General features: G+C 42.2%; 1 protein-coding gene across 1 annotated transcript; it reads right to left on the reverse strand.

Moving 5' to 3' along the window:
• Positions 1–895: 895 nt before the first annotated feature.
• LOC123999226 (zinc finger and SCAN domain-containing protein 2-like) lies at positions 896–6,757 on the reverse strand. The gene is made up of 2 exons (XM_046304777.1): positions 6,500–6,757; positions 896–2,158 (listed from the first exon to the last, which is right to left on the reverse strand). Exons 1-2 carry the CDS (start codon positions 6,711–6,713, stop codon positions 1,224–1,226), a joined length of 1,149 nt encoding a protein of 382 aa, XP_046160733.1. The 5' UTR covers positions 6,714–6,757; the 3' UTR covers positions 896–1,223.
• Between the last annotated feature and the right edge of the window lie 6,502 nt (positions 6,758–13,259).

Genomic DNA, 13,259 nt, shown 5'->3' on the forward strand with positions numbered 1-13,259 from the left:
TGTGTAAGAACTCAGTGATGACATCACAGCTATCACACGCAGGCAGAGTGTTCAGTTCATTGCCAAGTGCAGCTCGCCACCTACTGCTGTGAACATATATCCGTTTTGGACATTGTTTCCTTTCTGACCAATTTATTCATCATGGTGCGTGAATACCAAAACTGTAAGTAAGCTATATGTTTTACTGACAAAGTTGTTAGTAGTTTAATAATATTTTTGTCATTATTACAGCATTATGTATCTTGTTTATTATGCTAGCTATCTACCATTGTTCATCATGAAGCTGGTTGAGAGAATGTCAAGAGTGTGCAAAGCTGTCATGTTGTTGAAGTGGCCACTTCAAAGAATCTAAAATATTTTGATTTAACACAATCTTTTCAAACTAAGGCCATTGGATGTGTTATAAACTTCATAATACAACACATTAAGGTAAAAACCAATTTGAATGGTAATGAAATCTTTATGGGCCCACCTTGGGGGGGGGGGTCAAATGTCATACATGTATACATTTGGGGGTATATCGAGCCAGAATGAACCGTATTGGGATGTGCCTATTATCGCATGGTGCCCTAGTAACCACACCAAATTCACACACAGTAAAAGGAGACCTATTGGGGAAGTTTTTAGCTATATAGTCATCATAGATTTAGAATGTATAAACTTTTTCACCAATATATTGGTTTCTGGATTTTAGGCTATGTTGCTTGGCAAGATCTGGGAGTGCAATAACATTGAAACACTTTTGTAGAGGATATATAATTCAAGAATACCATCTACCAACAACATTGGTGAGAATAGGTTGTCTGTAGCAACAGTCACTCCAGCTAACGTTGAGCTGATGCAAGTTTATTTTCTTCAGAAACAGACATTCAGAAATAAATGTTCCCAAACATTCTTAATGAATATGACAGTTTATTTGCAAGGAGACCAACCCGCTCCTATTGAAAATCAAGATATCTTTTTTTTTTTTAAATCTAACCAAAATTAACATTATATTTCTCTCTAAAATAGTTAGTGTAACCAAGTGATACATAAGGGTCAAGTCTTTTCATAGCATGTTATTAAGCAACTCTCTCAAATCAATGCAGACATGAGGTGCCTCAGTGTGCAAAACATTACACATTCTATAGTCCTCTAGTGTTACAATTATATGTAGAAGTGAAGAGAAGGGAGGCACTTTGAGAACAGAAGGCTCTGTCTATCCCCTCACTCCAAGGAATCTTCTACCTTCCTCGGGTGTGAGTTCTGAGGTGTCCCTTGATCTGGCTGGACTGACTGAATCCTTTCCCACAGACAGGACAGGAGTAGGGTTTCTCCCCTGTGTGGACCCTCAGGTGGGTCTTCAGATGGGCAGACCGGTTGAAGCGTTTACCACACACGTGGCAGCGGTAGGGTCTCTCTCCCGTGTGGATGCGTTGGTGCTCTCTGAACCTCCCTGAGTAGCTGAAACTCTTGCCACACACACCACAGTGGAAGGGCTTCTCATTAGTGTGAGAACGCAGGTGGACCTTGAGGTAACTGGTAGAAGTGAATGACTTCCAACAGACTGTGCAGAGGATTTGCCTGTGACTAGTGTCACCACTGTGTGGTTCTGTGTGGGATAGCATGTGTGCCTTCAGCTGGGATAGCTCACAGAACACGGCACCACACTGAGTACATGAGTGTGTCTGTGTGTCCTCCTCTGGTCTCCTTTCTGGATCTCTCTGAAAACTTTCAGTGTTCTCACTCTGTGTTCTAGAACAGTCTGGATTTACTGCAGAGAGGGGCTGAGACTGAGGGGAGTCACTGGTTGGTTCTGATAGTGATACTCCATAGCCCTCTCCATCAGGTTCTGTTTTGATCTGTCCAGTTGTGTTGGTCAGTAGAGAGTACTTCTCTCTGTTCTCCACAGTTTGGAGAAGATGTGTGGGCTGAGGTGGCTCCTGATCACAGTCACTTTTCACACAGGGAGGAATGGTTATGGAGTCATCTTTGGTATCAGCCTCCGGCCCTTGAATCTGCTCTACCTCCTGACGAGTCCTGAGTTCACCCTGTTCCTCTTTAATCTGTGTGGGCTCTGGGTCCCTCTGCCCCAGACTGGGGCTCCACTCCTGCTCACAGTGCTGTTGCTCAGGGGGAGTTTGCTGCTCTGAGACCCAAGAGAGAATGGGCTGAGGAGCTGGGGGAAAGAAGACAAATGACATCAATGAAAGTAATGACAGCCGTTGACGCTTGATTGACATGACCACCATTGAGTTAGTTATGTCATTCCCAGAACAAGCTAGCTATTTCTCTGGCTGAATCCCATATCACCCTTCCCCTCGCCCATCCATTTGCACATTCACGCATTCCTCTGCCATATGCACAAGTGTTCCAAAGTTGAGGGTGTGAAAATTATGGCGGGTGTAGGGGCTAATTAGACACTCCGATAACCAATTTGATCGAACCAGCAACGCTGCTGCTTCAGAGCGAAGTGGAATCCCATAAGGCAATGCATTACTTTTTAGTGTGTACTAGCAAATAGCTTGGGTGCGTTTGGGGAAGCATATTTTCACCATCAAAAAGCATGCATTATCACATTTCTAAACTTATGTAAGATATCACATTAGCAATAATAGGCTGAGTAAATTGGATAGTCATAATGTAGGCTAATAATATACACTATACAGTGCATCTGGAAAGTATTCAGACCCCATTACTTTTTCAAAATCTTGTTACGTTACAACCTTATTTTTATTTTACCTTTATTTAACTAGGCAAGTCAGTTAAGAATAAATTCTTATTTTCAATGACGGCCTAGGAACAGTGGGTTAACTGCCTGTTCAGGGGCAGAACGACAGCTCGGACTAGTAACCTTCCGGTTACTAGTCCAACACTCTAACCACTAGGCTACCCTGCCGCCCCCGCCCTATACACAATAACCCATAATGACAAAGCAAAAACAGGTTTAGACATTTTTGAAAAGGTATTACAAATAAAAAAAACAGGAATATCACACTTACATAAGTATTCAGACCCTTTACTCAGTACTTTGTTGAAGCACCATTGACAAAGATTACAACCTCGAGTCTTCAGTATTTAACCAGTGTCTGTAGTGGCGCCTTTAGCACTGAGATGCAGTGCCTTAGACCGCTGCGCCACTCGGGAGCTTCTCTGCAGATCCTCTCAAGCTCTGTCAGATTGGATGGGGAGTGTCGCTGCACAGCTATTTTCAGGTCTCTCAAGAGTTAAAGTCCGGGCTCTGGCTGGGCTACTCATGCACATTCAGAGACTTGTCCTGAAGCAACTCCTGCATTATATTGGCTGTGTGAATAGGGTTGTTGTTCTGTTGGAAGGTGAACCTTCACCCCAGTCTGAGGTCCTGAGCACTCTGGAGCAGGTTTACATCAAGGATCTCCCGGTACTTTGCTCCATTCATCTTTGCCTCGATCCTGTCCAGTCCCTGCAGCTGAAAAACACCACCACAGCATGATGCTGCCACCACCATGCTTCACCGTAGGGATTGTGCCAGGTTTCCTCCAGACGTGACGCTTGGCATTTCAGGCCAAAGAGTTCCATCTTGGTGTCCTTTTACGGAAGAGTGGCTTCCGTCTGGTCACTACCATAAAGGCCTCATTGGTGGAGTGCTGCAGAGATGGGAGAACCTTACAGAAGGACAACCATCTCCACATAGGAACGCTAGAGATCTGTCAGAGTGACCAAAGGGTTCTTGTTCACCTCCCTGACCAAGGCCTTTCTCCCTCGATTGCTCAGTATGTCTGTGCCACTGTGTTCTTGGAGACCGTCAATGCTGCAGACATTTTTTTTGTACCCTTCCCCAGATCTGTGCCTCAACACAATCCTGTCTCAGAGCTCTACAGACAAATCCTTCGACATCATGGCTTGGTTTTTGCTCTGACGTGCACTGCCAACTGTGGGACCTTATATAGACAGGTGTGTGCCTTTCCAAATCACGTCCAATCAATTGAATCTATCACAGGTGGACTCCAAGTTATAGAAACATCAAGGACAATCAATGGAAACAGAACACACCTGAGCTCAATTTCGAGTCTCATAGCAAAGGGTCTGAATACTTATGTAAATAAGTATGTTTTTTATGTTTTATAAATTAGCAGAAATGTCTAAACCTGTTTTCGCTTTGTCATTATGTTGTATTGTGTGTAGATTGCTGAGGATTTGTTTTTATTAAATCAATTTTGGAATAAGGCTGTAACATAAAATGTAGAAACAGTCAAGGGGTCTGAACACTTTCCGAAGGCACTGTATATATTTCATTGTGACCTGATGCTGCTGACTATCAGGCAGTGAACAGGTTGTTACTGAGTGAGTGACTGAGTGAATGATTGAGAGGGAGAGGGCTGGATGTGTGTGTGTTGGTTGAGAGAGTGCTGCAGCAGAGGCAGCTGAGTCATGGAGACTTGTGCGCGCGTGCTGCACTCTTACCAGTTGTAAGTAGGCTATTTAGATCGGTAACTATGAAGATACTAATTTTCTATAAAACATTAACATGCTATAACTGACATAACGGCGACAAAGCATTGGAAAATTATTTAGGCGCAATAGAACTCTTTAGATAAATTCATATTCTAATGTTGACTTTTCTTATGGATAACCGTATCAAGTGAAGGGTTTTTACTCGGGCTCGGTTTTAGGGTCTGGATGGCTGCACTAGTAGACATTTGAAATGGGTCCCCCCTATCGTGCTTGTGTTATTGGAAAGAGTCCACAATCAAAATGACATGAAATGTGGAGAATGATAGGCTACATTTGCATCGGTTGGCCATCATGTAGGCTATTTATTTATATTCCATTGCAGGCTACTGTGCTTACCATTTGATACAATAAATATATTGAAATGAAGATATCACTGGAGTCATTGCAAATCCATTCTTGCAACTTGTGTAGCCTTCCTGGAGCTTGCAAACAGATTTAATAAATAGCCAATAACTCAGTTTGTTGTAGCCTTGTGTTATTATGCAATTATTAATCTCCATATTTAGTTAATTAACTTGGAAGTTGTCAATTGTAATCATGGTGTGAGCTCTATCTCAAATGTATCATTCTCCACATTTAATGTCAGTTTCATTGTGGACTTTTCCCTGAAATGAGATGTTAGCTTCTCAGGTGCTATACACTACCTGCATCTAGCGCAGCAAACCATGGCAGTTGAATTGCAATTATAAACCCATATTTTAGTCAGTAGCCTATGCCTATTGTAAAAGCAAATCAATCTCACAAATAGGCCATTTATAATGGTTTGTAGACTTAACATCTGGCACATTATAACATCACAATTGCCAGAAAATAACCTAACATTCATTTTTTGAAATTCATCCAAGTGTTTCTTGCCCAGAGATTGAGATCCTCTCTCCTACTTACATTCAACAGGAGAGTTTGAGTGGTGAATCTATAGTTGTGCGCATTCGCAAACAAGATTTATTTGGGCCTCCCGAGTGGTGCAGTGATCTAGATATTCTGGGTTCGAGTAGACCCTTCGAGTGGCACACAATTGGCCAAGCGTCGTCCGGGTGAGGGGAGGATTTGGCCGGCAGGGATGTCCTTGTCCCATCACGCACTAGTGACTCCTGTGGCAGGCCGGGCAAAGTGCACGCTGACACGGTCACCAGGTGTACTGTGTTTTCTCCAACACATTGGTGCGGCTGGCTTCCGGGTTAAGCGGGAAACGTGTCAAGAAGCAGTGCGGCTTGGTTGGGTTTCGACCTTCGCCTCTCCCGAGTCCGTACAGGAGTTGCAGCAATGAGACAAGATGGTAACTACTAATTGGATACCACGAAATTGGGGAGAAAAAGGGGTAAAAAATAAATAAATAAAAATGTATTTACAATGACAAACTGGGTAGTTTGAGCACTGAATGCTGATTGGTTGAAAGTCATGGTATATTCTAATTAAGGTTGGTAACCAATTTATAATAGCAAAAACCTCAGGGGTTTGTGGTATATGGCCAATAAACCACGGCTTAGGGCTGTTCCTTGTGGTATATGGACAATATACCACGGCTACGGGCTATGTCCTAAGAACAGCCCTTATACCACGGACATTGCTTAATCGACATCCATTGATGGAAAATTATCTGGAGAGTTTAATAAGGGAGATTTATATTGTCTCTTGTGACATGTTATTAAACTTGCAAGAACTATTTAGATGGAAAACCTTGTTTGCTTCTTAGCCTACTTCGTTAAAAATGACTATATTCTTCTGAATTCGCTCGATAACGTTATGGAAAATGGGTATATTGGATAAATGTGACAACAACTCTGAGAACATTTTTGGGGGTCGTTTTCGGGACCTTTGAGCAAAGTATAACCTTTTTTTCAGAGTATAACATGGCAGCCCTGACTGAAAAACTGATGTGGGGACTCCGCTCGGGCGTCTTTTTACGCCTGCTACATTAGGTTAGGGTTTCAACCTTCAAATACTGTAGAATACAATCTAAACACGTTTCTAGCTATCTAGATAATTCGTGTAAATGAGAAGTAAAGTTGTTTAGCTAGCTACATACCAGGGAAGACCGGTGTGATCAAGTGTCGTTTCAGGTATTGGTTTTCTCTCTTCGTCCGGACTATTTCTTCCTGGTACTCAGAGATTGTGTCTCCGACCACTCTAAGTATCTCCTCGGCAGCTTGCATCAAACGCTCAGTTAGATACACATTCAGATATTGTAATTTAGTCATCATTGGACGATAGGGGGCAAGAAATATTCCCGAAATACACATAGATAGCTAAATCGCTTTGAAGAAGTCAAGAATAAACAAGTACTTCCGGGTCACGGATTTAAATAAAAAAATCTTTCAGAAAATGGGTTTCGTCCTGTATGCTTTTTTTTCAATTAATAAAGGCGAATATGATGGAAAATGTCCACAATTATAGATATGTTATACTAGTTGTCACAAAGAATAATCAAAAGTATGTATGTGCGATATGTGATTTTAAAAATATTTACTTTTTATTTTTACCAATAGGTGTGGTTGAATCTGTGTTTGAAATGCATTTCTCGACTGAGGGAGGTAGTCATTACGAAATCATGTTAAACACTATTATTGCACACAGCGTGAGTACATGTGACATTTTTACTCCTGAACGTATTTAGGTTTGCCATAACAAAGGGGTTGAATACTTATTGACTCTAGGAATTTCAGCATTTTATTTTTAATTCATTTGTGAAAATGATGAAAAATGTAAATGTATCAATTTGAAATTCGGGCTGTAACACAACAAAATGTGAGGAACGTAAAGGAAGGTGAATACTTTCTGAAGGCACTGTAAGTCAAATTTACAGGGGTGAAGGTGTGATTGCAGGGAACAGTGAAAATCTTAGGCTCCCAGCTCAAACATGCAGGACTAAGTGAAATAAAATAATGATTATGGTAATACAAAAACATACATGTAAATATAAATAGCACTATATACATAATATCAACTGTATCAGTGATGAATACATGTCCATTGGGGTGGAGGCATTGTAAAGACTGTTGAGGGGGTGGGAGGGAATGACTATAGGGGAGCAGCAGTCAGAGTAAATTACCATTGGGGTGTGGGGACCAAGGGAAATTAAAACAGACACAAATATAAATCATAATATACGTATTAACAACTGCAACAGTGATGAATGTCATTGGGGTGGGGGGGAAATGTCCATATGGAGAGTAGCAGGGGAAGGAGGGAGCAGGTAGCTGACTAGTGGTGGCTATTCAGCAGCCTGATGGTCTGGGGGTAAAAACTATTGGCCAGTCTTCCAGTTTTTCCATGATGCTCCTGTACTTCTCGCATCTGAGTGATGGAAGTGGGTAGAACAGGGCATGGCTCGGAGAGTTGGGGTCCTTTATGATTTTTTTGGCCTTCCTACGACACCTGGTGTTGTAGGTGTCCTGCAGGGCAGGCAGTATGCACCGAATGGTGCGTTCGACTGCACATATCATCCTGTGAAGAACCTTGCGGTCAGCGACGGTGGAGTTTCTGTACCAGGCTGTAATGCAGCCCAACAGTATGCTCTCGATGGTGCTCCTGTAGAACACTGAAGGCCCTCTGGGAAAGGAAGATTTTCTTCAGCATTCTGAGGTTGAAGAGTCGCTGTCATGCCTTGACCATTACAGCTTCTCTGAGAAGTGTAAGCCTAGGAACTTGAAGTTATTGACGTCTCCACAACAGACCCGTTGATCAGGATGGAGGCATATGCAGCCTGGTTCCTCCTGCAGTCCACAATCAGCTCCTTTGTTTTGCTGACATTGAGGGAAAGGTTGAATGCCTACCGCCTCCATGTAGGTCGTCTCGTAGTTGTTGATAATCAGGCCTATTATTGTCGTATTGTCCGCGAACTTGATGATGGAGTTGGAACTGTTGTGAGGCCACGCAGTTGTGAGTATACAGGGAATACAAGATGGGACTGAGGGGGCACCCTTGTGGGGCCCTGTGTTGAAAATCAGTGTCGGGGAGGTAATGTTGCCTACCTTTACCACATGAATAAATGTGATGATAGGGGTGAAACTAACCTATGAAAACACATGTATTATTTGGGATATTATCTTTTATCAGATCTAATGTGTTATATTCTCCAATATTAATTTCACATTTCCAAACTTCAAAGTGTTTCCTTTCAAATAGTATCAAGAATATGCAGGTCCTGAGCTACAGGCAGTTAGATATGTCATTTTAGGCAGAAATTGAAAAAAAGGGTCTGATCCTGAAGAGGTTTTAAACTGTCAGGCCACTTTTTTATATACAGTACTAGCCACTCTTTGCCTTGATGACAGCTTTGCACACTCTTGGCATTCTCTCAACCAGTTTCACCTGGAATGCTTTTCCAACAGTCTTGAAGGAGTTCCCATATATGCTTAGCACTTGTTGGCTGCTTTTCCTTCACTCTGCGGTCCAACTCATCCCAAACTATCTCAATTGTGTTGAGGTCGGTGATTGTGGAGGCCAGGTGATCTGATGCAGCACTCCATAACTCTTCTTCTTGGTTAAATATCCCGTACACAGCTTGGAGGTGTGTTGGGTTATTGTCCTGTTGAAAAACAAGTGATTGTCCCACTAAGCGCAAACCAGATGGGATGGCGTATCCCTGCAGAATGCTGTGGTAGCCACGCTGGTTAAGTGTGCCTTGAATTATAAATAAATGCAGATACACAGATACTGTAGTGTCACCAGCAAAGCACCCCCACACATCCTCCTCCATGCTTCATGGTGGGAACCACACGTGGAGATAATCCGTTCGTTCACCTACTCTGCGTCTCACAAAGACACGGCAGTTGGAACCAAAAATCACAAATTTGGACTCATCAGACCAAAGGACAGATTTCCACCGGTCTAATGTCCATTGCATGTGTTTCTTGGCCAAAGCAATTCTCTTCTTATTGGTGTCCTTTATCAGTGTTTTCTTTACAGCAATTCAACCACGAAGACCTGATTCACGCAGTCTCCTCTGAACAGTTGATGTTGTAGATGTCTGTTACTTGAACTCTGTGAAGCATTTATTTGGATTGCAATTTCTGAGGCTGGTAACTCTAATGAACCTATCCTCTGCAGCAGAGGTAACTCTGGGTCTTCCTTTCCTGCAGTGGTCCTCATAAGTGCCAGTTTCATCATAGAGCTTGACGGTTTTTGCGACTGCACTTGAAGAAACTTTCAAAGTGCTTGAAATTTTCCAGATTGATTGACCTTCATGTCTTAAAGTAATGATGGACTGACGTTCTTTTTGCTTATTTTAGCTGTTCTTGTCGTAATATTGACTTGGTCTTTTACCAAATAGGGCTATCTTCTGTATACCACCCGACCTTGTCACAACACAACTGATTCGCTCAAACGCATTAAGATAAAAATACATTCCACAAATTAACAAGGCACGACTACCATGACAACCTCATGAAGCTGGTTGTGAGAATGCCAAGAGTGTGCAAAGCTGTCATCAAGCAAAGGGTGGATACTTTGAAGAATCTCAAATATAAAATATATTTTGAATTGTTTTACACTTTTTCAGTTACTACATGACTCCATGTGTTATTTAATATTTTTGATATAGTCAACATTGATCTACAATGTATAAAATAGTAAAAAATGAAAAACCCTGGAATGAGTAGGTGTCCAAACTTTTGACTGGTACTGTATATACACTACCGTTCAAAAGTTTGGGGGTCACTTAGAAATGTCCTTGTTTTCCATGAAATGAGTTGCAAAATGAATAGGAAATATAGTCAAGACATTGACAAGGTTATAGATAATAATTTTAAATTGAAATAGTAATTATTTCCTTCAAACTTTTTGTCAAAGAATCATCCATTTGCAGCAATAACATCTTTGCAGACCTTTCACATAGTTGTCCATTTGTTGAGGTAATCTGAAGAGATTTCACCCCATGCTTCCTGAAGCACAAGTTGGATTGGCTTGATGGGCACTTCTTACGTGCCATACAGTCAAACTGCTCCCACAACAGCTCAATAGGGTTGAGATCCGGTGACTGTGCTGGCCTCTCCATTATAGACAGAATACCAGCTGACTGCTTCTTCCCTAAATAGTTCAAGCATAGTTTGGTGCTGTGCTTTGGGTCATTGTCTTGTTGTAGGAGGAAATTGGCTGCAATTAAGCGCCATCCATAGGGTATGGCATGCCGTTGCAAAATGGAGTGATAGCTTTCCTTCAAGATCCCTTTTAGCCTGTACAAATCTCCCACTCTACCAGCACCAGACAATCACATTGCCTCCACCATGCTTGACAGATGGCGTCAAGCACTCCTCCCGCATCTTTTCATTTTTTCTGCATCTCATGAATGTTCTTTGTGATCCGAACCCCTCAAACTTAGATTCTTCTGTCCATAACACGTTTTTCCAATCTTCCTCTGCCCAGTGTCTGTGTTTTTGCCCATCTTAATCTTTTCTTTTTATTGGCCAGTCTGAGGTATGGCTTTTTCATTGTAACTCTGGCTAGAAGGCCATTTAATGAACTATTTAAGGAAGCTGCCAGTTGAGGACTTGAGGTGTCTGTTTCTCAAACTAGACACTAATGTACTTGTCCTCTTGCCCAGGTGTACACCGGGGCCTCCTCCTACTCTTTCTACTCTGGTTAGAGCCAGTTTGCGCTGTTCTGTGAAGGGAGTAGTACACAGCGTTGTGCGAGATCTTCAGTTTCTTGGCAATTTCTCACATGGAATAGCCTTCATTTCTCAGACCAAGAATAGACTGACGTGTTTCAGAAGAAAGTCCTTTGTTTCTGGGCATTTTGAGCCTGTAATCAAACCCACAAATGCTGATGCTCCAGATACTCAACTAGTCTGAAGGCCAGTTTTATTGCTTCTTTAATAAGCACAACATTTTTCAGCTGTGGTAACATAATTGCAAAAGGTTTTTCTAATGATCAATTATCCTTTTAAAATGATAAACTTGGATTAGCTAACACAACGTGCCATTGGAACATAGAAATATTCCATTTCAAAATCAGCCGTTTGTTAATGTTGTAAATGACTATTATAGCTGCAATGTCTACACTGTATTTCTGATCAATTTTGTTATTTTAAAATGGACCAAAAAAATGCTTTTGTTTAAAAAACAAGGATATTTCTAAGTGACCGCAAACCTTTGAATAGTAGTTTATATATAAACTCAGCAAAAAAAGAAACGTCCCTTTTTCAGGACCCTTTCAAAGATAATTTGTAAAAATCCAAGTAACTTCACAGATCTTCATTGTAAAGGGTTTAAACACCGTTAAACACCATGTTCAATGAACCATAAACAATTCATGAACATGTGGAACGTTCATTAAGACACTAACAGCTTACAGATGGTAGGCAATTAAGGTTGCAGTTATGAAAACTTAGGACACTAAAGAGGCCTTTCTACTGACCCTGACTCTGCTTAGGGTACCTGCTCAACTGGATGAGCGTGCCTTGGGCCTGCTGCAAGGAGGCATGAGGACTGCAGATGTGGCCAGGGCAATAAATTGCAATGTCCGTACTGTGAGACGCCTAAGACAACGCTACAGGGAGACAGGACAGACAGCTGATCATCCTCGCAGTGGCAGACCACGTGTAACAACACCTACACGGGATCGGTACATCCGAACATCACACCTGCGGGACAGATACAGGATGGCAACAACAACTGCCCGAGTTACACCAGGAACGCACAATCCCTCCATCAGTGCTCAGACTGTGCTTAATAGGCTGAGAGAGGCTGGATGGATTGAGGGCTTGTAGGCAGGTCCTCAGCAGACATCACCGACGTCTCCTATAGGCACAAACTCACCATCACTGGTCAGGCAGGACTGGCAAAAAGGGCTTTCACTGACAAGTCACAGTTTTGTCTCACCTGGGGTGATGGTCGGATTCGCGTTTATCGTTGAAGGAATGAGCGTTACACCGAGGTTTGTACTTTGGAGTGGGATCGATTTGGAGGTGGAGGGTCCGTCATGGTCTGGGGCGGTGTGTCACAGCATCATCGGACTGAGCTTGTTGTCATTGCAAGCAATCTCAACGCTGTGCATTACAGGGAAGACATCCTCCTCCATCATGTGGTACCCTTCCTTCAGGCTCATCCTGAAATGACCCTCAATCCCATTGAGCACGTCTGGGACCTGTTGGATCAGAGGGTGAGGGCTAGGCCATTCCCCTCAGAAATGTCCTGGAACTTGCAGGTGCCATGGTGGAAGAATGGGGTAACATCTCACAGCAATAACTGGCAAATCTGGTGCAGTCCATGAGGAGGCGATGCACTGCAGTACTTAATGCAGCTGGTAGCCACACCAGATACTGGCTGTTACTTTAGATTTCGACTCCCAGATATTCCATTTCTGTTAGTCACAAGTCTGTGGAACTTGTTCAGTTTGTCTGTTGTTGAATCTTATGTTCATACAAATATTTAGAAGAAAAAGAAACACACACCTATTTAGGCAGGGCGCTGGCTAGCAGAGAAGAAAACTTGAAAATTAAAAGAGAGCCGCACACTCTAGGAGCTCAGATGCAAAAATGTAATTACCAAGTTGACAGCCAACCTGTCTTCATCAGGGTATAATCACTCGTTTATGTAGTGTCAAAAGACACAGGTGTCTGTAATCATGGCCAAGAGTGGCCTAAAATCATTGGTTAATTATCAAATATTAAAATGGGATACAAAGAACAGCATACAAACAACAAATGGATAGCATACAATCATAAATTCATTTGACTACAAAAGCTTACAAACTATTACAATGGCAAAGTCACAATAATGGCTTCAGATCAAAGTCTACGTTGAGACCGAAGGGAGCAAGCAAAAACATACAGTACATAGACTAAA

The sequence above is a fragment of the Oncorhynchus gorbuscha genome, linkage group LG16 (genome assembly GCF_021184085.1).
Source record: "Oncorhynchus gorbuscha isolate QuinsamMale2020 ecotype Even-year linkage group LG16, OgorEven_v1.0, whole genome shotgun sequence".
Taxonomy (NCBI): domain Eukaryota; kingdom Metazoa; phylum Chordata; class Actinopteri; order Salmoniformes; family Salmonidae; genus Oncorhynchus; species Oncorhynchus gorbuscha.